Genomic DNA, 25967 nt, shown 5'->3' with positions numbered 1-25967 from the left:
ACTCCTGACCGCTACATTCTGTACTCTGGGATGGAAATCACATACTCCTGACCACTACACTCTGTACTCTGGGATGTAAATCACATACTCCTGACCGCTACACTCTGTACTCTATACTCCTGATCACATACTCCTGACTATTACATTCTGTACTCTGGGATGTAAATCACATACTCCTGACCACTACACTCTGTACTCTGGGATGTAAATCACACACTCCTGACCATTGCATTCTGTACTCTGGGATGGAAATCACATACTCCTGACCACTACACTATGTACTCTGGGATGTAAATCACATACTCCTGACCACTACACTCTGCACTCTGGGATGGAAATCACATACTCCTGACCACTACACTCTGTACTCTGGGATGTAAATCACATACTCCTGACCACTACACTCTGTACTCTGGGATGTAAATCACATACTCCTGACCACTACACTCTGTACTCTGGGATGGAAATCACATACTCCTGACCATTGCATTCTGTACTCTGGGATGGAAATCACATACTCCTGACCACTACACTCTGTACTCTGGGATGTAAATCACATACTCCTGACCACTACACTCTGCACTCTGGGATGGAAATCACATACTCCTGACCACTACACTCTGTACTCTGGGATGTAAATCACATACTCCTGACCACTACACTCTGTACTCTGGGATGTAAATCACATACTCCTGACCACTACACTCTGCACTCTGGGATGGAAATCACATACTCCTGACCACTACACTCTGTACTCTGGGATGTAAATCACATACTCCTGACCACTACACTCTGTACTCTGGGATGTAAATCACATACTCCTGACCACTACACTGTACTCCGGGATGTAAATCACATACTCCTGACCATTACATTCTATACTCTGGGATGGAAATCACATACTCCTGACCACTACACTCTGTACTCTGGGATGTGAATCACATACTCCTGACCACTACACTCTGCACTCCGGGATGTAAATCACATACTCCTGACCACTACACTCTACTCTGGGATGTAAATCACATACTCCTGACCACTACACTCTACTCTGGGATGTAAATCACATACTTTTGCCCACTGCATTCTGTACTCTGGGATGGAAATCACATACTCCTGACCACTACACTCTGTACTCTGGGATGGAAATCACATACTCCTGACCACTGTACTCTGGGATGTAACTCCTGAGCACTGCACATTGTTTGCAGGGCTGTATGAAGTAGTCTCCTGACCCCTGCACTCTGGGCCATTATTCATGGTGAACCAGAAACTGGATGACCTGTAAAGTCTTGTAAAGTGTCCCCTGTGAGAAATGTTTGGGCCCCAAAGATACCCATTGTGGCCCCGACATACACAATTATTTTCACTCAATAAATTCTTTATTATAGTTTTACTTCTAACAAGATTGTAATCATAGAATCAGGAAATACCAAAGGGAGGAATCCGATTGGTCAGGAAGATCCCTTGTCTGGAATGTGGGGGCGGAGTCATTATTATTGGTGTACAATACAATACACAACGTGTTCCATTATTATAACAAAGTATTGTAGAAAAGATTCCAACATGTGACATGGCTGAATGAATGCTGGTCATAGTAGTTCATCTATTCTGTAAGTGGGGCGGTATCTATTGGGCCAATCCCTTTTACAAACCACACATAATATCGCCCTTCAAAGTGAAAACAGAAACGATTTGCACAAAATCAAAGAGTAGAAATATTTTCCGGTGGATCCCCTCTACCCAGACCCCATATGTAGACATAGAACAAGCTGTGTTCCCTCTCGTGCCGCACTCCTCCAACCACCCAAACCCACACAGAAGCCAAGGGAAATAATGAGAGGAAAGTTCCCCCCTAGTTTGGGGCGGAGTTCTCCTTCCCTCCTGTTGGGGGATGGGAGAAGGATGGACTGAAGACAGAGAGATGCTTCGGGGTCACCACTGTTCTGTAGAGCCTTGAAATGAAGGACATCAACTTCAGAAGTTCTTGTTGTCTGTGTAAAGTTCCCCGATAACGAGATCTGGGCTCTCCCGGCTTCTAGCTCTGTAACCCGCTATATCATTATCAGGAAACGCAACTCCGACACCCAAGAAGGGCTGAAGTTGTGTCCTTCATTTCCAGGATCTACTGACCACTCTGCACCCCGACATTTACTGCACTTCATCCATGTCTTTGGGGGCCTCTCATCTCCTTATCAACTGTTTCTTCCATGATGAAGATCAGCCATGGAGTATATCTGAGGTGTATATCAGGGTGTGCTTCTTCCCCACATGAGAGCTGGGATGTCCAGCAACATTCATCTAGAAGACATTTCCCGCACTCAAGGCACTAATACACCTCCAGGGTTGTGTGGGATCCCTCATGTACAGGAAGACAGGACTTCAGTGAGGAACATTTCCCTCACTCAGGACAGGAAAGTGGCTTCTCCCCCATGTGAGATCTCTGATGTCTGGAAAGATGGGACTTCCGTGAAAAACATTTCCCACACACAGGACAGGAAAACGGCTTCTTTCCCGTGTGAAATCTCAAATGTGTGCAAAGATGTGACTTCTGTGAAAAACATTTCCCACACACAGGACAGGAATATGGCTTATCCCCTGTGTGAGATCTTTGATGTGTGTAAAGACTGGACTTCTGTGAAAAACATTTCCCACACTCAGGACAGGAATATGGTTTCTCACCTGTGTGAGATCTCTGATGTTTGTAAAGATCGGACTTAATTGAAAAACATTTCCCACACTCAGGACAGGAATATGGCTTCTCCCCTGTGTGAGATCTCTGATGTTTGCAAAGATCGAACTTCATTGAAAAACATTTCCCACACTCAGAACAGGAATACGGCTTCTCCCCTGTGTGAGATCTCTGATGTTTGTAAAGACTGGACTTCTGTGAAAAACATTTCCCACACTCAGGACAGGAATATGGCTTATCCCCTGTGTGAGATCTTTGATGTGTGTAAAGACTGGACTTCTGTGAAAAACATTTCCCACACTCAGGACAGGAATATGGTTTCTCACCTGTGTGAGATCTCTGATGTTTGTAAAGATCGGACTTAATTGAAAAACATTTCCCACACTCAGGACAGGAATATGGCTTCTCCCCTGTGTGAGATCTCTGATGTTTGCAAAGATCGAACTTCATTGAAAAACATTTCCCACACTCAGAACAGGAATACGGCTTCTCCCCTGTGTGAGATCTCTGATGTTTGTAAAGACTGGACTTCTTTGAAAAACATTTCCTACACTCAGGACAGGAATATGGCTTCTCCCCCGTGTGAGATCGTTGATGTGTGTAAAGACTGGACTTCTGTGAAAAACATTTCCCACACTCAGGACAGGAATATGGCTTCTCCCCTGTGTGAGATCTCTGATGTTTGTAAAGATTGGACTTCATCGAAAAACATTTCCCACACTCAGGACAGGAATATGGCTTCTCCCCTTTGTGAGATCTCTGATGTTTGCAAAGATCAAACTTCATTGAAAAACATTTTGCACACTCAGAAGAGGAATATGGCTTCTCCCCTGTGTGAGATCTCTGATGTTTGTAAAGACTGGAATTTGAAAAACATTTCCCACACTCAGGACAGGAATACGGCTTCTCCCCTGTGTGAGATCGCTGATGTTTATGAAGACTGGACCTATCTGAAAAACATTTCCCAAACTCAGGACAGGAATACGGCATCTCCCCTGTGTGAGATCTCTGATGTTTGCAAAGATCGAACTTCATTGAAAAACATTTCCCACACTCAGAACAGGAATACGGCTTCTCCCCTGTGTGAGATCTCTGTTTGTAAAGACTGGACTTTTTTGAAAAACATTTCCTACACTCAGGACAGGAATATGGCTTCTCCCCCGTGTGAGATCGTTGATGTGTGTAAAGACTGGACTTCTGTGAAAAACATTTCCCACACTCAGGACAGGAATATGGCTTCTCCCCTGTGTGAGATCTCTGATGTTTGTAAAGATTGGACTTCATCGAAAAACATTTCCCACACTCAGGACAGGAATATGGCTTCTCCCCTTTGTGAGATCTCTGATGTTTGCAAAGATCAAACTTCATTGAAAAACATTTTGCACACTCAGAAGAGGAATATGGCTTCTCCCCTGTGTGAGATCTCTGATGTTTGTAAAGACTGGAATTTGAAAAACATTTCCCACACTCAGGACAGGAATACGGCTTCTCCCCTGTGTGAGATCGCTGATGTTTATGAAGACTGGACCTATCTGAAAAACATTTCCCAAACTCAGGACAGGAATACGGCATCTCCCCCGTGTGAGACATTTTATGCCTATTAACAAGGAATTTTGAATGGAAACCCTTCCCACACTCAGTACAGGAGAAGCTCTTCCCTGTTGGAAGGCTGGCCCGGTCCCGCACAGTCTGAGGTTCCTCAGGATACAAGGAATCCGATGGTCCATCTACACTGGGTGGTGCTCGATGGACATTGGAGGGAGCCGGGTTTTCTCCTGGACTATACTGTGTGATGTCCTCATCTTCTACTTTCCAGTCTGGAAACAAAGTGAGACAATCCTCGGAGGTTTTCCTCATCTCCCGGCCATGGACTAAAATACAAAGACAAAGAGGATTACTAGACAGGAGCTGATTGGTTCCCCCAAACCAAGACTCCGCCCACATCAGGCAGCTTGGTCTCTGAGGAGCTTACAAATCCACCCTCAAGGGAACTAGGAAATGGCTCCTCTGATCTCCTACCAGGTCATTTCTTTATTCATGGACCTTAGTCAGAGAGTGAGGAAACAGCCAGAACTGTCTTTTATAGGAGGGACAGTGATGAGGGGATTATAGGACGAGGGTCCCCACCCCCTCTATCACTCATCGCCATCTTCCCAACACAAGAAGTACTGCACTTCCTTATTTAGTCCATGATTTAGTCATGAAGAACAGCGGGGCTGAGCCCCACCAGAGGTCAGAGAGTGAGGATGGGGGGAGAACAACCAAGATGAAGACTGGACTGATCCTGAAGACCACCATCATTGGGGTATTGACTCCTCCCTCATTATCACTTTCTGTTTAAGGGTCCAAAGTTGGAGGATGTTATCACATTATTATCACCATGTAAAAGTCTGTGCTCCAATCACATCATCCGATATAAAATGTCCAGCTGGTAGCAAATGGGGGGAACAAAAGAGAATCCATATTATGTGTATATATAGAAGTGGGGGAGGGGAGAGAGCAGAAGTCAGGAGTATGTAATGTACAACATAGAGTATATAGTGCAGGGGTCAGGAGTATGTAATGTACAACATAGAGTATATAGTGCAGGGGTCAGGAGTATGTAATGTACAACAGAGTATATAGTGCAGGGGTCAGGAGTATGTAATGTACAACATAGAGTATATAGTGCAGGGGTCAGGAGTATGTAATGTACAACAGAGTATATAGTGCAGGGGTCAGGAGGATGTAATGTACAACAGAGTATATAGTGCAGGGGTCGGGAGTATGTAATGTACAACATAGAGTATATAGTGCAGGGGTCAGGAGTATGTAATGTACAACATAGAGTATATAGTGCAGGGGTCAGGAGTATGTAATGTACAACAGAGTATATAGTGCAGGGGTCAGGAGTATGTAATGTACAACAGAGTATATAGTGCAGGGGTCAGGAGTATGTAATGTACAACATAGAGTATATAGTGCAGGGGTCAGGAGTATGTAATGTACAACATACAGTATATAGTGCAGGGGTCAGGAGCATGTAATGTACAACATAGAGTATATAGTGCAGGGGTCAGGAGTATGTAATGTACAACATACAGTATATAGTGCAGGGGTCAGGAGTATGTAATGTACAACATAGAGTATATAGTGCAGGGGTCAGGAGTATGTAATGTACAACATACAGTATATAGTGCAGGGGTCAGGAGCATGTAATGTACAACAGAGTATATAGTGCTGGGGTCAGGAGCATGTAATGTACAACATAGAGTATATAGTGCAGGGGTTAGGAGTATATAATGTACAACATAGAGTATATAGTGCAGGGGTCAGGAGTATATAATGTACAACATAGAGTATATAGTGCAGGGGTTAGGAGTATATAATGTACAACATAGAGTATATAGTGCAGGGGTTAGGAGTATATAATGTACAACATAGAGTATATAGTGCAGGGGTCAGGAGCATGTAATGTACAACATAGAGTATATAGTGCAGGGGTTAGGAGTATATAATGTACAACATAGAGTATATAGTGCAGGGGTCAGGAGTATGTAATGTACAACATACAGTATATAGTGCAGGGGTCAGGAGCATGTAATGTACAACATAGAGTATATAGTGCAGGGGTCAGGAGTATGTAATGTACAACATACAGTATATAGTGCAGGGGTCAGGAGCATGTAATGTACAACAGAGTATATAGTGCAGGGGTCAGGAGCATGTAATGTACAACAGAGTATATAGTGCAGGGGTCAGGAGTATGTACTGTACAACATAGAGTATATAGTGCAGGGGTCAGGAGTATATAATGTACAACAGAGTATATAGTGCAGGGGTGTCTGTGGACGTGGTATACTTGGACAGAGGGGTGATTGATTTGAAGATAGGCTGCACAGGATGAGGGGGTCACCTCACCCCTCTGCCCCTTGTCACCTCCTCACATCTTGACATGGCCTTTGAAGGCAGGCCATGCAGGATGGGGGGAAGGTATCGCTGCGATGGCCCTCACACCTCGAGGGCCGCATAGCCGAGGAGGGGTGACACACCGCTGAGAGATTCCAGAGTGGGGCCGCCAACCAGTCGATGCGCGCCCCCTGGCAGGTACAGTGTGGGCCCAAGACTTTTCTGTGCTCTGCGCACACCAGGAGACAAAGGCCCGAGTCAAGGGGGCATGCCACTTTGCCCTGGCAATGTGGCGCTGGGATGGATGTTGCCGGGGCAACTGGGAAGCATCCTGGCTGTTGCCAGGCCAGTGCAGGAACCAGTTATATGTCTTCTGTCTCCGCCGCTGCTGGACTCGCAAGCCATTGGGAGGTCCAGGTGGGGACTGGACCTCCAAAGTCATTCCCGCTGAGCACTCTGCAGGAGACCCCCCCAAAGGTAAGGACTATTATCCACTGCCACTCTGCAGAATACTCCAGGGTTGGGAGTACCCGCTGCCCCTCTACTAAATACTCCAGGGTTGGGAGTACCCGCTGCCCCTCTACTAAATACTCCAGGGTTGGGAGTACCCGCTGCCCCTCTACTAAATACTCCAGGGTTGGGAGAACCCGCTGCCCCTCTACTAATACTCCAGGGTTGGGAGTACCCGCTGCCCCTCTACTAGTACTCCAGGGTTGGGAGAACCCGCTGTTACTCTACTAATACTCCAGGACTGGGAGTATCTGCTGCCTCCCTGCTAATACTCCAGGGTTGGGAGTACCCGCTGCCCCTCTAATAATACTCCAGGGCTGGGAGTACCCGCTGCCCCTCTACTAATACTCCAGGACTGGGAGTATCTGCTGCCTCCCTGCTAATACTCCAGGGCTGGGAGTACCTGCTTTTACTCTGCTAATTCTCTGGGCTAGAACTGCTTTGCTGTTGGCCCCACGATACTCTGCCTAATACTCTGGGGCCTGGATTACCCGCTCTGCTGTGTGCTGAGGAGATTTGCCCTCCCTGCTGTCGCCTGCTGTGAGCCAGGACATCCCTGCCAGAACCATGAGTGTCTGCAAGCCGCCTACCTTCCTGGAAGCCACCTGCTGCAGAGTGCCTGCAAGCCGCCTATTGTGAGTGTCCCTAGAAGCCATGAACTTCCTTTGTTGTGTGCTCAGACCACCCTTGTCATGATCTGCCCCTATTGTGTGTTCAGACCACCCTTGTCATGATCTGCCCCTATTGTGTGCTCAGACCACCCTTGTCATGAACCGCCCCTATTGTGTGCTCAGACCCCCCTTGTCATGAACCGCCCCTATTGTGTGCTCAGACCACCCTTGTCATGAACTGACCCTATTGTGTGCTCAGACCACCCTTGTCATGAACCGCCCCTATTGTGTGCTCAGACCCCCCTTGTCATGAACCGCCCCTATTGTGTGCTCAGACCGCCCTTGTCATGAACTGACCCTATTGTGTGCTCAGACTACACTTGTCATGAACTGCCCCTATTGTGTGCTCAGACCACCCTTGTCATGATCTGCCCCTATTGTGTGCTCAGACCACCCTTGTCATGATCTGCCCCTATTGTGTGCTCAGACTACCCTTGTCATGAACTGCCCCTATTGTGTGCTCTGACCACCCTTGTCATGAACTGCCCCTATTGTGTGCTCAGACCGCCCTTGTCATGATCTGCCCCTATTGTGTGCTCAGACCGCCCTTGTCATGAACTGCCCCTATTGTGTGCTCAGACTACCCTTGTCATGATCTGCCCCTATTGTGTGCTCAGACCGCCCTTGTCATGGACTGCCCCTATTGTGTGCTCAGACCGCCCTTGTCATGATCTGCCCCTATTGTGTGCTCAGACCGCCCTTGTCATGAACTGACCCTATTGTGTGCTCAGACCGCCCTTGTCATGATCTGCCCCTATTGTGTGCTCAGACCACCCTTGTCATGAACCGCCCCTATTGTGTGCTCAGACCGCCCTTGTCATGAACCGCCCCTATTGTGTGCTCAGACCACCCTTGTCATGAACTGCCCCTATTGTGTGCTCAGACCGCCCTTGTCATGAACTGCCCCTATTGTGTGCTCAGACTACCCTTGTCATGATCTGCCCCTATTGTGTGCTCAGACCGCCCTTGTCATGGACTGCCCCTATTGTGTGCTCAGACCGCCCTTGTCATGATCTGCCCCTATTGTGTGCTCAGACCGCCCTTGTCATGGACTGCCCCTATTGTGTGCTCAGACCGCCCTTGTCATGATCTGCCCCTATTGTGTGCTCAGACCGCCCTTGTCATGAACTGCCCCTATTGTGTGCTCAGACCGCCCTTGTCATGATCTGCCCCTATTGTGTGCTCAGACCACCCTTGTCATGAACCGCCCCTATTGTGTGCTCAGACCGCCCTTGTCATGAACCGCCCCTATTGTGTGCTCAGACCACCCTTGTCATGAACTGCCCCTATTGTGTGCTCAGACCACCCTTGTCATGAACTGACCCTATTGTGTGCTCAGACTACCCTTGTCATGAACTGACCCTATTGTGTGCTCAGACTACACTTGTCATGAACTGCCCCTATTGTGTGCTCAGACCGCCCTTGTCATGATCTGCCCCTATTGTGTGCTCAGACCACCCTTGTCATGATCTGCCCCTATTGTGTGCTCAGACCGCCCTTGTCATGAACTGCCCCTATTGTGCGCTCAGACTACCCTTGTCATGATCTGCCCCTATTGTATGCTCAGACCGCCCTTGTCATGAACCGACCCTATTGTGTGCTCAGACCGCCCTTGTCATGAACTGCCCCTATTGTGTGCTCAGACCGCCCTTGTCATGAACCGCCCCTATTGTGTGCTCAGACCGCCCTTGTCATGAACTGCCCCTATTGTGTGCTCAGACCACCCTTGTCATGAACTGCCCCTATTGTGTGCTCAGACCACCCTTGTCATGAACTGCCCCTATTGTGTGCTCAGACTACACTTGTCATGATCTGCCCCTATTGTGTGCCCAGACCACCCTTGTCATGAACTGCCCCTATTGTGTGCTCAGACCACCCTTGTCATGAACTGCCCCTATTGTGCGCTCAGACCACCCTTGTCATGAACTGCCCCTATTGTGTGCTCAGACCGCCCTTGTCATGAACTGCCCCTATTGTGCGCTCAGACCACCCTTGTCATGATCTGCCCCTATTGTGTGCTCAGACCGCCCTTGTCATGAACTGCCCCTATTGTGTGCTCAGACCGCCCTTGTCATGAACTGCCCCTATTGTGTGCTCAGACCGCCCTTGTCATGATCTGCCCCTATTGTGTGCTCAGACCACCCTTCTCATGAACTGCCCCTATTGTGTGCTCAGACTGCCCTTGTCATGATCTGCCCCTATTGTGTGCTTAGACCACCCTTGTCATGAACTGCCCCTATTGTGTGCTCAGACCGCCCTTGTCATGAACTGCCCCTATTGTGTGCTCAGACCGCCCTTGTCATGAACTGCCCCTATTGTGTGCTCAGACCGCCCTTGTCATGAACTGCCCCTATTGTGTGCTCAGACCGCCCTTGTCATGAACTGCCCCTATTGTGTGCTCAGACCGCCCTTGTCATGAACTGCCCCTATTGTGCGCTCAGACCGCCCTTGTCATGGACTGCCCCTATTGTGTGCTCAGACCGCCCTTGTCATGGACTGCCCCTATTGTGTGCTCAGACTACCCTTGTCATGAACTGCCCCTATTGTGTGCTCAGACCACCCTTGTCATGATCTGCCCCTATTGTGTACCCAGACCACCCTTGTCATGATCTGCCGCTATTGTGTGCTCAGACCGCCCTTGTCATGAACTGCCCCTATTGTGTGCTCAGAATACCCTTGTCATGAACTGACCCTATTGTGTGCTCAGACCGCCCTTGTCATGAACCGCCCCATTGCGTGCCTGGATTATAGCTACCTGGACTGCCCCCCTGAGTTCTTGAGCCAGCACTACCCAAATCAAGCCCCACAGCCAAAGTCCCACTGAGTCCCTGTGAGACTGATGTTGTCCCTAGAGAGCTGTGTGGGAGTTGTGCTGTGGTCAGACCCCACAGCCAAGGTCCCACTGAGTCCCCGTTAGCCTTCTTACCATGAGTGTATCTACAAGCCGCATGTTGCCGAGTGACTTGAACTGCCTTGATTGAATGCCTTCCATAGTTCAATAAAGCTTTGTATGTTTACCACTGTGGACGTGGTATACTTGGACAGAGGGGTGGTGGTGGACGTGGTATACTTGGACAGAGGGGTAGCAGTGGATGTGGTATACTTGGACAGAGGGGTGGCAGTGGACGTGGTATACTTGGACAGAGGGGTGGGTGTGGACATGGTATGCTTGGACAGAGGGGTAGCGGTGGATGTGGTGTACTTGGAAAGAAGGGTGGCGGTGGACGTGGTATACTTGGACAGAGGGGTGGCGGTGGACGTGGTATACTTGGACAGAGGGGTGGGTGTGGACATGGTATGCTTGGACAGAGGGGTAGCAGTGGATGTGGTGTACTTGGACAGAGGGGTGGCAGTGGACGTGGTATACTTGGACAGAGGGGTGGGTGTGGACATGGTATGCTTGGACAGAGGGGTAGCGGTGGATGTGGTGTACTTGGACAGAAGGATGGCAGTGGACGTGGTATACTTGGACAGAGGGGTGGCGGTGGACGTGGTATACTTGGACAGAGGGGTGGCGGTGGACGTGGTATACTTGGACAGAGGGGTGGCGGTGGACGTGGTATACTTGGACAGAGGGGTGGCGGTGGACGTGGTATACTTGGACAGAGGGGTGGCGGTGGACGTGGTATACTTGGACAGAGGGGTGGCGGTGGACGTGGTATACTTGGACAGAGGGGTGGCGGTGGACGTGGTATACTTGGACAGAGGGGTGGCGGTGGACGTGGTATACTTGGACAGAGGGGTGGCGGTGGATGTGATATACTTGGACAGAGGGGTGGCGGTGGATGTGATATACTTGGACAGAGGGGTGGCGGTGGATGTGGTATACTTGGACAGAGTGGTGGCGGTGGATGTGGTATACTTGGACAGAGTGGTGGCGGTGGACGTGGTACACTTGGACAGAGTGGTGGCGGTGGATGTGGTATACTTGGACACAGTTCCCCACACACGGCTAATGTGTAAGGTAAAGTCTATGGGCTGGAAAAATCAGAATGTAAATGGATAGAAAACTGGCTAAAAGATCGTATTCAGAGAGTAGTGGTTAATGATTCATACTCTGAATGGTCTGGGGGTGTCAGTGGGGTACCCCAGGGATCAGTGTTATTAGTGGGGTACCCCAAGGTTCAGTGTTATTAGTGGGGTACCGCAAGGTTCAGTGTTGTTAGTGGGGTATCCCAAGGTTCAGTGTTATTAGTGGGGTACCGCAAGGTTCAGTGTTGTTAGTGGGGTATCCCAAGGTTCAGTGTTGTTAGTGGGGTATCCCAAGGTTCAGTGTTATTAGTGGGGTACCCCAAGGTTCAGTGTTGTTAGTGGGGTATCCCAAGGTTCAGTGTTGTTAGTGGGGTATGTAGCAAATGAGCATACAGAGATGGACGCGGTCATCCATCTTGCTTAGGATCCTCCATCTTGTATCATTTCTATTCCCAAGTCAGCTTCCCTCCAATTCCCCCCCCCCCCCTCAGGAATGTGGTGTGTATGATGCCAGAGATCACAGGCTCAGTGGGAGAGCTCCAGGGTTATAAATCCCAACCTAGCTGGTGCCTGGATGTCTGTTAGCTTCTCAATCTGAGATATTGTAAAACCATAAACCAGTCCTTCACTGAGCTTCAAAGACATTCCAGCTAGCTATAAAACGGACTCACATTTAAAAATCCCCTTTTCCATATAATTTTATATCTGGAGATATGGAAGACTTACATAAAAACCAGGAATATATTCAGATCGGTCACTTCAATACAAGTTGTCTGATACCTTACACCCCCTAGTTGGAATCTACAGGAGAGCAACCGTCCCAAGCAGGTATGTCATATTTCATATCTAAACGTTCAGCAGATCATTCTGCATATTAATCTACTAGTGGCTAGGCTGCTACATGCACCGAGGGTAAATTATTGATCATGATATTAATTGGGAGGGATTTTGGTTCTAGCTTGGGTCTCCGCCTGCAACACCCTCCCCAAATGAGGCGATTGGTTCTCTGCTTCAAGGAGACACCCTGCTGAGTTCCTAGAAAGGATGTTATGCTTGGAGCAGAAAATTAAGTTGAGTAGGTCGGGTTGAAGTTGAAGAATCCTCCCTTTTAACATCGGAACTAACTTTGGGAGATAAGGCACCCTTTTGGCTCAGGACCTTAAATCTGCGTAACCCAGGACTTTTGGCAAGTACTCTACCTCCCTAAACTTCTTTCTGTTATCTCTTTGCTGTGTTATTGCTCTCTGTATTTATATATATAAACCTCTATATATCTCTGTCTGCAGTGACCGTGGTATATAGACGATTATCCAATCATCATAGTGTTATAACTGATATTGCCGAGTTTCCTCTTTCTCTGTACAAAAGGAGGTGGTGGCAGTGTGAAGGGTTAATTGTGTAATTAACCTGACCCAGTAACAATCACTCTTTAGGCTGCAGGTACACAGATTGTGGTCCATTAGCTGGAAAATCTTTGTGCAGGGTGCAGCTGGGCGTGGCATTGTTTTGCACGTGACAGCGCAGATTTAGATTGGCCAGTCCTTCGGTCACAAGTTTGATGAGAAGGGCTGGGGTCTGACGCCGCGATTGTTACAGGGTACTCCAAGGTTAGAAGGGGGACTCCAAGGTTCAGTGTTAGTGGGGTACCCTGAGGTTCAATATTATTACTGGGGTACCCCAAGGTTCAGTGTTATTAGTGGGGTACCCCAAGGCTCGTTCCTAACCTCGGAATCTCCATGAATATCATATAAGGGGGGATATGATCTCCATGTATAATACATAAGGGGGATATGATCTCCATGTATAATACATAAGGGGGGATATGATCTCCATGTATAATACATAAGGGGGGATATGATCTCCATGTATAATACATAAGGGGGGATATGATCTCCATGTATAATACATAAGGGGGGGGATATGATCTCCATGTATAATACATAAGGGGGGATATGATCTCCATGTATAATACATAAGGGGGGATATGATCTCCATGTATAATACATAAGGGGGGATATGATCTCCATGTATAATACATAAGGGGGGATATGATCTCCATGTATAATACATAAGGGGGGATATGATCTCCATGTATAATACATAAGGGGGATATGATCTCCATGTATAATACATAAGGGGGGATATGATCTCCATGTATAATACATAAGGGGGGATATGATCTCCATGTATAATACATAAGGGGGATATGATCTCCATGTATAATACATAAGGGGGGATATGATCTCCATGTATAATACATAAGGGGGGATATGATCTCCATGTATAATACACAAAGGGGGGATATGATCTCCATGTATAATACATAAGGGGGGATATGATCACCATGTATAATACATAAGGGGGGGATATGATCTCCATGTATAATACATAAGGGGGGATATGATCTCCATGTATAATACATAAGGGGGGATATGATCTCCATGTATAATACATAAGGGGGATATGATCTCCATGTATAATACATAAGGGGGGATATGATCTCCATGTATAATACATAAGGGGGATATGATCTCCATGTATAATACATAAGGGGGGGATATGATCTCCATGTATAATACATAAGGGGGATATGATCTCCATGTATAATACATAAGGGGGGGATATGATCTCCATGTATAATACATAAGGGGGGATATGATCTCCATGTATAATACATAAGGGGGATATGATCACCATGTATAATACATAAGGGGGATATGATCTCCATGTATAATACATGAGGGGGGATATGATCTCCATGTATAATACATAAGGGGGGGATATGATCTCCATGTATAATACATAAGGGGGGATATGATCTCCATGTATAATATATAAGGGGGGATATGATCTCCATGTATAATACATAAGGGGGGGATATGATCTCCATGTATAATACATAAGGGGGATATGATCTCCATGTATAATACATAAGGGGGGGATATGATCTCCATGTATAATACATAAGGGGGGATATGATCTCCATGTATAATACATAAGGGGGATATGATCACCATGTATAATACATAAGGGGGATATGATCTCCATGTATAATACATGAGGGGGGATATGATCTCCATGTATAATACATAAGGGGGGGATATGATCTCCATGTATAATACATAAGGGGGGATATGATCTCCATGTATAATATATAAGGGGGGATATGATCTCCATGTATAATACATAAGGGGGATATGATCTCCATGTATAATACATAAGGGGGATATGATCTCCATGTATAATACATAAGGGGGGGATATGATCTCCATGTATAATACATAAGGGGGGATATGATCTCCATGTATAATACATAAGGGGGGATATGATCTCCATGTATAATACACAAGGGGGGGATATGATCTCCATGTATAATACATAAGGGGGGGATATGATCTCCATGTATAATACATAAGGGGGGGATATGATCTCCATGTATAATACATAAGGGGGGGATATGATCTCCATGTATAATACATAAGGGGGGATATGATCTCCATGTATAATACATAAGGGGGGATATGATCACCATGTATAATACATAAGGGGGGATATGATCTCCATGTATAATACATAAGGGGGGATATGATCTCCATGTATAATACATAAGGGGGGGATATGATCTCCATGTATAATACATAAGGGGGGATATGTTCTCCATGTATAATACATAAGGGGGGATTGCTGTAGGAAAGTCCTGGATTCTTTCTTGGATACACAGAATATAACTGGATATAACATTTATAGGGAAAGTTGATCCGGGGAATATCCTATTGCCTCTCGGGGGGTCAGGAAGGAATTTTTTCCCCTGCAGGAGCAGATTGGATCGTGCTTTGCTGGGTTTTTGCCTTCTGGAGGATCAGCTGTGGGTGTAGGATAATAACTTTTATTTTTAATGGTACAACTACATGAATGTCTTTTTTCAGCCAGACTAACTATGTAACTATGTAGGTCCCACACCGCTGCCTCCCATCTCCTGAGACTGCACTCAGTGACTTGGGTCTGAGACACTACAGACATATCCCTCCACCCGGCACAGCCAGCAGATAACAGAGAAGGTCCCCTGGAGGAGTCAGGCACAAGGCAGGAGACCCCAGTCACATGTCCTGGGTGCCTACATTATGCAATGCTTATAGGAAAAATCAACATTTTGCTGCCAGCTGAACCCCAGAACCTCCATAAATCCAGTCTAGAGACATAAATTGTGTCTGCAGCACAGAGAAGGAAGATTATCCGAGAGAAATCCAGGAATACAGGACGGGGAACACAGCTCAGGAAAGTGACCAGGGGATTACAGGCTGATATCACCCAGTCCCCGCCCTACTCTGGACCAATCAGTGAGCAGTATGGGTGGAGGAATGGATTTAGTGTTCATGACCCACCTGTGCTGATCTCTGTAGGAGTGTCCTCCTCTATAAATGTCCCCGTTATTCCATCCTCCTCCATAGACTGCTGATCATCCCTCACATACGCCTCTTCTTCTTCTGCTTTCACCTCAAATTCTATATCGATTGGATCTCCACTCTAAATCAAGGAAATGAGAGAGAATATCATCTGTAAAATATAAGGTCACATAAACAATCCACACATTGTCTCTATGAGTCCATGTTCTAGATGCTCCATCCCACTAATCTTGTAATGGTGAGGGATGGTGTGACCTTCCTGTGTGGAATCCCGGGAATACAGAGGACGGGGACATCTCTCTGGTGGGTTCCTGGTATTAGGTGGCTCCATCATATCCTTGTGTCCTTCTGAAAACTCCTCCATCACTCCATACTCCTCATCCTCCTCTTTATACTCTTCTTTAACATCAATATTCTCATCCCCGAGGATTCCACTCTGAAAGATATAATAAAACATTCATTGTAACAAACATGCTGTGTATAAATCACAACTACCAATAATTGTCATCATCTACCTGATGATGGTGAGGGATGGTGTGACCTTCCTGTGTGGAATCCCGGGAATACAGAGGACGGGGACATCTCTCTGGGGGGTTCCTGTAGCTGGATGACTCCACCATGGTGTCCTGGTACAGATCTTTGTGTTCTCTTAGAAGCTCTGACTCCTCCATCCCCCCATCCTCATCCTCCTCCTCTTTTATCTCTTCTTTAACCTCAACTTTAGGATCTCTCAGGTTTCCACTCTGAATATATAATAAAATGCCATCAATGGTAACAATGCAGATAATGTACAGATCCTAATGATACTATCAGTGATTGTTCCTCATCTACCTGATGATGGTGAGGGATGGTGTGACCTTCCTGTGTGGAATCCCGGGAATACAGAGGACGGGGACATCTCTCTGGTGGGTTCCCATGACTGGATCCATCTGTAGGAAACACACACACTGACTGAATCCATTGTTTGTATGTGTTTATCAGATGATGGGGGATCTAGGTGGATCCTCCGTACTGCTCTCTCCTTTACAATAAAGTCTCCTCTTACCCGGTGATGTGAGGGGCGGCTGATTGTCCATCATGACGTCCTTGTAGAGATCCTTGTGTCCTTCTAAATACTCCCACTCCTCCATGGAGAAATAGACAGTGACACCCTGACACCTTATAGGAACCTGACACACACAATGATACAGTCACCATCCAGACACATCCCTTGTCTGTTACTGGAGAATGTCCCAGAATTCCCGGCACCGCTCACCTCTCCTGTCAGCAGCTCAGTGATCTCTCTGGTGACTTCTAGAATCTTCTTCTTCTTTCTCTCTTCTATCAGGGAGGGAGGTGGAGGCAATGTGATGTCATATGATCTCCAGACTTCACAGGAGGAAAACTCTACATCTGAACACAAATAGTCACATCAAATGATATTCCCAGAATCCTCCTCACCTCTCCATTCAGGTCTCCATTTTATTAAAGCCCCACTTCAGGCTGAGGTATAATTCCCCCCCACAGGACCCCCGCACTACGCAGGGTATAGGCTTGTTGCAGCATTCTGATGTCATTACATACAACGCAGGACCAACAGTCCCACTTTACATGTGAGGATACCAAGGGAACCCACATCCTAAGAGCATCAGAAAAAAGCCAGATGGAGGGACATTGGGAGGAGGAGCTGTGAGGTCAGTGTGATGTCATAGATTTCTCCATCTACCGCGACTAAAAAAAGTGGTAGAATCCTTTGGTATAGACTGGTGAGGTGAGAAGGTGACACCTCTCCACAATGAGGAGAATGTTCCGGCCCCGGAAGTGGGGGAATGTTCTTCCCCTGAAGGGGTTAATCTGGGTTCCCACACTATATATGTGTGTATCATCATCTGCTGGAGATAAAAGACGTCACAGTGACTATGGAGGAAGAGGACGGACGTGACTATGGAGGAAGAGGACGGACGTGACTATGGAGGAAGAGGACGGACGTGACTATGGAGGAAGAGGACGGACGTGACTATGGAGGAAGAGGACGACGTGACTATGGAGGAAGAGGACGGACGTGACTATGGAGGAAGAGGACGGACGTGACTATGGAGGAAGAGGATGGACATGACTATGGAGGAAGAGGATGGACGTGATGGGGGGTTACTGGGTGTAAATAGGAAATAACATCTTATTACCTCCTCTGCTGCCACTTCCACCAAGGTCTCCGATCTGCTTCCTTCTCGCTCACCTCTCACTCGGAACTTCCTGTCTATACCTAAAATATCTTCCTGTCTGCACCTGACATCACTTCCTGTCTGTTTTCAATAGACTTCCTGTCTGGGTAGAAGTGAGAAAAGCTGTGTAAGAGGATATGGAGGAGAGATGAGGAGGAGATCCAGGAATCAGGAGAAAGGTCAGGGCAAGCAACAGACGAGCGCATCCAAGAGACCAAGCCGGGGTCACTACACAGAAAATCAATCCAAGGAAACAACAGGCAGGACGAGGAATAGCAAGAAGGAGCTGAGAGACATCACTTCCTTTCTGTCCCTGACATCACTTCCTTTCTGTCCCTGACATCACTTCCTGTCTGTCTTCCATAGAGACTTCCTGTCTGGGTAGAAGTGAGATCCCCACCTTGTGGAGCTCAGAGGGACTGCAGCCCCGAGAAGCGTCTGGTAGTGTGACCCCGGCCTTGTGCTGGGTGTGCATGGACTGTAGATCCTTATAGAGGGGTCACCTCCACTCCCACCAAGGGGGACAGAAATATATGACTGCCTAGTCCAGCCTTTCTCAGTCAGGGTCCTCCAAAGGGTTCTCAGGGTTCCTTCAGAAATGAACAATTCCTGTGTGAATCTGTCAGATTACAAGTCCCCATTATCTGGGTAAGGGGGTGTCAATCATCGCACGTCGCTGACATTTATAAATCTAGAGCAGAGTATGAAATGTTCTGCCGATGACATTTCCCTCCCGGATTCCTTCCCCCAGACCCCACAGTACATAGCGCCCCCTCCTGTATTGTGGGGGGACTCTGGAAATTAAGTTTTATCGGCAGCTCAATGTGTGTCATTATCGGTCACTCTGCTGTCACCCCATCCGGTGTTCTCCCAGGTTTGTGTTAGTAGAAGAACATCATGTGACCGTGAATTCCTGGAACTCTTCACACTCAGCCGATGCGGGGCCGCTGCATTTTTCAAAGTCTTGCTTGTCACATCTTTAGTGCAGGTTTGGGGTGGTAAGAAAACGCTCCAAGATTTGCATTGTCTCCCCTAGAAGGATCAGGTTTGGCGGGATCGCTCTCATTAGCTATACATTTGTATTTTGTGTTCTGTGTTTGTAAGACTTTTCTATATGTAATAAGAGATGTTTGTTGAACAGTTGGTTACATAAGAGTTACATTTATTTCTTCTTCCTTTATTCAGTAATGTTTCATCTCCCGTAGTATCCCTGTAAGGTACATATTATACAGGAAGGGGGATTATGGGATGGATCTCGGGGCTGCAGTTCCTCTGAACTCCACAAGGTGGGGATCTCACCTATACTCACACAGGAAGTCTCTATGGAATGCAGACAGGAAGTGATGTCAGGGACAGACAGGAAGTGATGTCAGGGACAGACAGGAAGGGATGTCAGGGACAGACAGGAAGTGATGTCAGGGACAGACAGGAAGGGATGTCAGGGACAGACAGGAAGCATAGCAGAGAACGTTGGTGGAAGTGGCAGCAGAGGAGGTAATAAGATGTTATGTCCTATTTACACCCAGTAACCCCCCATCATGTCCATCCTCTTCCTCCACGGTCACGTCCGTCCTCTTCCTCCACGGTCACGTCCGTCCTCTTCCTCCATAGTCATGTCCGTCCTCTTCCTCCACGGTCACGTCCGTCCTCTTCCTCCATAGTCACGTCCGTCCTCTTCCTCCATAGTCATGTCTGTCCTCTTTCTCCACGGTCACGTCCGTCCTCTTCCTCCATAGTCACGTCCGTCCTCTTCCTCCATTGTCATGTCTGTCCTCTTTCTCCACGGTCATGTCCGTCCTCTTCCTCCATAGTCACGTCCGTCCTCTTCCTCCATAGTCATGTCCGTCCTCTTCCTCCATGGTCACGTCCGTCCTCTTCCTCCATAGCCACGTCCGTCCTCTTCCTCCATAGTCATGTCCGTCCTCTTCCTCCATAGTCACGTCCGTCCTATTCCTTCATAGTCACGTCCGTCCTCTTCCTCCATAGTCACGTCCGTCCTCTTCCTCCATAGTCACGTCCGTCGTCTTCCTCCATAGTCATGTCCGTCCTCTTCCTCCATAGTCATGTCCGTCCTCTTCCTCCATAGTCACTGTGACGTCTTTTATCTCCAGCAGATGATGATACACACATATATAGTGTGGGAACCCAGATGAACCCCTTCAGGGGCAGAACATTCCCCCACTTCCGGGGCCGGAACATTCTCCTCATTGTGGAGATAAATTCTAGTAATATGGTCCTCTAAACAAACAGCACTGACAATAAATAGACAAGACAAGGACCATCCTGACCATACATGGCCTACAAAGGGCAATGATGACACTACACAGGCAGCCAATGGGCAATCATTACACTATGCAGCCAACACAATGATGGAGTGCCGGGGTCAGGAGTATGGAGCATAGAGCCCCTTACATTGCTGCTCAGGAGGAAGGAAACATTCCTTTTTAACAGAAAATGTATATAAATCTGAGGCTCTTTTAGGAATTTCTGGGGTTTAAAAAATAAATGGTGCTTTATAGCGACTAAAACATTTAATATGTGTAACATTGCGCTGTTTATCTCCTCCTCCCCTCCCCCGCCTGTTTCCAGCACTGCACCCGGGGACTAGCATGGAGGGGAGATTCCTTGCAGTGTAATGAGAACCGATTGGCTGCTCCTCAGGAAAGGGGAGTGTCCGGCTTATCCTTTCTCCCTTTCACTCCCAGAGCCATTTTTGCATTTTTTGCACATTTAAAAAATCATTTTATCCTGAAGATGACACAAAACCCCCCAAATATAGGTTGAGACTTTAGAGAATAAAATAGCGGCAGTTCTATTTTTTTATGTCACAAAATATTATCACAAAGTCTAGGAAATGCCAAATTTCACAAAAAAATATATTTAAGTTAATTTCAGAGCACAAAAAAGCAATAAATGACCCATTTATGTGTAAAAATATAAAAGCCGAGGTTGCAGCGAGTAAATAGATATCCAACATGTCAAACCTTAAGTTGTGTGTGCTGAAATGGTGACAACCTTTAGTCCCCGGTATTATCTATAGGTGACACATTTATAGCCCCTTCTAGGTCATCAGTATAGAGTACGGAGGAGGTCTGCTCCTAGAATTATCCTCTCATTCTGGTGTGACCGGCGATATGTAACGTGTATCACAATCAATGTTATCACGTGTAGGCGCTCCAGCGTGTGCTCTTACATTTGGGTGTGCATACATGGGGGGATGGGGAGCCTCAAAATTTTTTGAGGGGAGGAGTTATGTACTTGGGTGTAACTAATTCTTTACAATTAAAAAAAAACATTTTTCCTTAAGGGGACTGTGACGGAGGGTAGGCAGGACAGAACACAGAGAAGATGACAAACACTCAAAGCTTTACTGACACTCAATCAGGGTAGGAAAGTAGCGTCCAGGTACTCAAACAAGGGAAATATAGGGCGGAGCCCTAAGCAATTGTAATCCAGCCCACGATAGGGCGACTTGGGTAGCGGTAGCCGGAACCAGTATCCACCCGGAAGGGCAAGTCTGGCAAGGGTAGTAGTGGGCATACAATGTACGAGTGTTCAGGAGAGGGGAGAGCACAGAATAATTGTAATCTGGCCCCAGGGGGGCAAAGTTAGAGTCTCTGGTAGCTTGTAATCCAAACAGGGAAGAGGAAGGAGGGAGGATTCATGGACAGTCCATAGAGGGATAAAACAGGGGTGCAGACACTCTCGGCTCCGGCAGGGATGTCCTGGCTCACAGCAGATGGCAGCAGGGGCGACCCTGCTCAGCACACAGCAACAGCTGGTAATCCGGGCCCCAGAGTATCAGGCAGAGTATCATGGGGCCCACAGCAGGTAGTCCCGACCCAGGGTATTAACAGAGGGGCAGTGGGTACTCCCAGCCCTGGAGTATTAGCAGTGTCAGCGGTACTCCCAGCCCTGGAGTATTAGCAGTGTCAGCGGTACTCCCAGCCCTGGAGTATTAGCAGAGTGTCAACGGTATCCCCAGCCCTGGAGTATTAGCAGTGTCAGCGGTACTCCCAGCCCTGGAGTATTAGCAGAGTGTCAGCGGTGCTCCCAGCCCTGGAGTATTAGCAGAGTGTCAGCGGTGCTCCCAGCCCTGGAGTATTAGCAGAGTGTCAGCGGTACTCCCAGCCCTGGAGTATTAGCAGAGTGTCAGCGGTGCTCCCAGCCCTGGAGTATTAGCAGAGTGTCAGCGGTACTCCCAGCCCTGGAGTATTAGCAGAGTGTCAGCGGTACTCCCAGCCCTGGAGTATTAGCAGAGTGTCAGCGGTACTCCCAGCCCTGGAGTATTAGCAGAGTGTCAGCGGTACTCCCAGCCCTGGAGTATTAGCAGTGTCAGTGGTACTCCCAGCCCTGGAGTATTAGCAGAGTGTCAGCGGTACTCCCAGCCCTGGCGTATTAGCAGAGTGTCAGCGGTACTCCCAGCCCTGGAGTATTAGCAGTGTCAGCGGTATTCCCAGCCCTGGAGTATTAGCAGAGTGTCAGCAGTACTCCCAGCCCTGGAGTATTAGCAGTGTCAGCGGTACTCCCAGCCCTGGCGTATTAGCAGAGTGTCAGCGGTACTCCCAGCCCTGGAGTATTAGCAGTGTCAGCGGTATTCCCAGCCCTGGAGTATTAGCAGAGTGTCAGCGGTACTCCCAGCCCTGGAGTATTAGCAGAGTGTCAGCGGTGCTCCCAGCCCTGGAGTATTAGCAGAGTGTCAGCGGTACTCCCAGCCCTGGAGTATTAGCAGAGTGTCAGCGGTACTCCCAGCCCTGGAGTATTAGCAGAGTGTCAGCGGTACTCCCAGCCCTGGAGTATTAGCAGAGTGTCAGCGGTACTCCCAGCCCTGGAGTATTAGCAGTGTCAGTGGTACTCCCAGCCCTGGAGTATTAGCAGAGTGTCAGCGGTACTCCCAGCCCTGGCGTATTAGCAGAGTGTCAGCGGTACTCCCAGCCCTGGAGTATTAGCAGTGTCAGCGGTATTCCCAGCCCTGGAGTATTAGCAGAGTGTCAGCAGTACTCCCAGCCCTGGAGTATTAGCAGTGTCAGCGGTACTCCCAGCCCTGGCGTATTAGCAGAGTGTCAGCGGTACTCCCAGCCCTGGAGTATTAGCAGTGTCAGCGGTATTCCCAGCCCTGGAGTATTAGCAGAGTGTCAGCGGTACTCCCAGCCCTGGAGTATTAGCAGAGTGTCAGCAGTACTCCCAGCCCTGGAGTATTAGCAAAGTGTCAGTGGTACTCCCAGCCCTGGAGTATTAGCAAAGTGTCAGCGGTGCTCCCAGCCCTGGAGTATTAGCAGAGTGTCAGCGGTACTCCCAGCCCTGGAGTATTAGCAGAGTGTCAGCGGTACTCCCAGCCCTGGAGTATTAGCAGAGTGTCAGCGGTACTCCCAGCCCTGGAGTATTAGCAGAGTGTCAGCGGTACTCCCAGCCCTGGAGTATTAGCAGAGTGTCAGCGGTACTCCCAGCCCTGGAGTATTAGCAGTGTCAGCGGTATTCCCAGCCCTGGAGTATTAGCAGAGTGTCAGCGGTACTCCCAGCCCTGGAGTATTAGCAGAGTGTCAGCAGTACTCCCAGCCCTGGAGTATTAGCAAAGTGTCAGTGGTACTCCCAGCCCTGGAGTATTAGCAAAGTGTCAGCGGTGCTCCCAGCCCTGGAGTATTAGCAGAGTGTCAGCGGTACTCCCAGCCCTGGAGTATTAGCAGAGTGTCAGCGGTACTCCCAGCCCTGGAGTATTAGCAGAGTGTCAGCGGTACTCCCAGCCCTGGAGTATTAGCAGAGTGTCAGCGGTACTCCCAGCCCTGGAGTATTAGCAGAGTGTCAGCAGTACTCCCAGCCCTGGAATATTAGCAGAGTGTCAGCGGTACTCCCAGCCCTGGAGTATTAGCAGAGTGGCAGCGGGTGCTCCCAGTCCTGGAAGTCTTAGTTCTGACCTGTTCAGGGGGGAAAGAAGAGTCTCTTGCAGAGTGCCCAGCATTTATTTTGGCGGAGGCTTGGTCCCCACTCGGACCTCCCAACAAACAGCAGTGGTGGCAGGCAAAGAAGACACCGGCCGGGTCCTGTGACGACCCTTTTAAGGCTGCCTAGGATGCTTCCTGGTTGCCCCGGCAATGTTTGGCCCAGCACCGCATTGCCGGAGCAATGAGGCACGTCCCCTTGACTCGGGCTGCACTCTTGTGAGCGCAGCCTTTGTCTCTTGGTGGTACAGAGTGTGGGAAGCCCCTGTGACCGTGCTTGCCTGTCAGAGCCACGTGGAGACACCATGGCGGGCTGCCACCGCGGTCTCTTGGCAAGGGGGTCACAGCTCCTCCGCCTAGATTTCCTGAGGGGCTTTGATCTTCGCCACAGGAGTTCCCTCATCTCATCCTGCATGGCCTAATTCAAAGGCTGTGTGCAGGATGAGGGGATGCGGCAAGTGGGGAGGGAGAGTACATGGACAGCCGGGTCCCGTGACAGGGACAAAGTCCTCTATGAGATGACTTTTGATGAGAGGTTCTCTTTATTGAGGCATCCAGGGTCTAAAAGACCCCCAATGTCTCCCCTGTACTCCATTGGATGTAATGTAGTGCACATCGCACTGCATTACATTCTTTGCCGGCCTCGATTGTCGGGAAATCTGTCATAACGTCACTTCTGGGTCAGGACAAGAAGGGAGTGAACGTGTCCGCTCTCCTCCATCCCCTCTACCCTCCGACACCCGCTGACCCGGGCCCACAGATGGGCAAGCAGAGCCGGGGAAACATAGTAGGTACAGGAGAGGATCACACACACGGGGTGGCAGAGGCTGGCACCTGAAAGGAGAGCCCTGCGGCTTGCCCTCAGCAGGGATAAAGATTAAAAACAATACTTGCCCGGCCCCCAGAACTACATGTCCCGGGCGTCGGGCGATGTAAAGTGACCATCCCTGTATGATGAGCCGACATTGACCTCACAGCACTGCCTCAGAGCAAACTAGTCATAGGAAGGATCAGATTTATCATTCCTTGTCTGCAGATCTAATACTCATCAAAACCAGTTCAGAGACCAAACAAACCCAACAGAGAAAAGGGTCCCCGGACCTCAAAATTGTAGTAAACACTAAACAGTCCAAACAAAATGTCTTCCCATGGGGGGAGTAGTTCTTCAATGTCCAGCAACCCTCCTATTCCCCCCTCACATCCACATCCTATTATTGTGTGACCAATACCATCCAAATCATTCTTACTTTCATTTCCCAAAGTTATCCGTCTACAAGGAGACCTGTATAGATCACATGATGGCACCAATGAGGATGGAGGAGGACCGGAGTCACATGACTGAGAAGATACTAAACCTCACCCTGGAGATCATCTACCTGCTGACCGGAGAGGTGAGGAGGATTCTGGGAGGTCACATGGCATCACTCTCATCTCTATTAATACAACACAGACCTGACCGGAGAGGTGAGGAGGATTCTGGGAGGTCACATGACATCACTCTTATCTCTATTTATAAAACACAGACCTGACCGGAGAGGTGAGGAGGATTCTGGGAGGTCACATGACATCACTCTCATCTCTATTAATAAAACACAGACCTGACCGGAGAGGTGAGGAGGATTCTGGGAGGTCACATGACATCACTCTTATCTCTATTAATAAACCACAGAGCTGACCGGAGAGGTGAGGAGGAT

The 25967-nt window shown here is 48.3% G+C and overlaps 1 protein-coding gene across 1 annotated transcript in view; it reads right to left on the bottom strand.

The window, feature by feature from the left end:
• Nucleotides 1-2226: 2226 nt before the first annotated feature.
• The window catches only part of LOC149450552 (uncharacterized), a 53546-nt gene continuing 29805 nt past the window's right edge, over nucleotides 2227-25967 (bottom strand). Inside the window, exon 3 of the mRNA XM_089691749.1 lies at nucleotides 2227-4220. Coding sequence (XP_089547875.1) covers nucleotides 2402-4220 — 1819 coding nt within the window. The 3' untranslated portion in view covers nucleotides 2227-2401. The remainder of the gene's footprint in view (nucleotides 4221-25967) is intronic.

The sequence above is a fragment of the Staurois parvus genome, unplaced genomic scaffold, assembly GCF_062004578.1.
Source record: "Staurois parvus isolate SC_StPar_1 unplaced genomic scaffold, SC_StPar_1.0 ptg000571l, whole genome shotgun sequence".
In the NCBI taxonomy this organism is placed as follows: domain Eukaryota; kingdom Metazoa; phylum Chordata; class Amphibia; order Anura; family Ranidae; genus Staurois; species Staurois parvus.
Note: the sequence above shows the minus strand (reverse complement) of the source record. Positions and strands in the feature narration are given on the sequence as shown.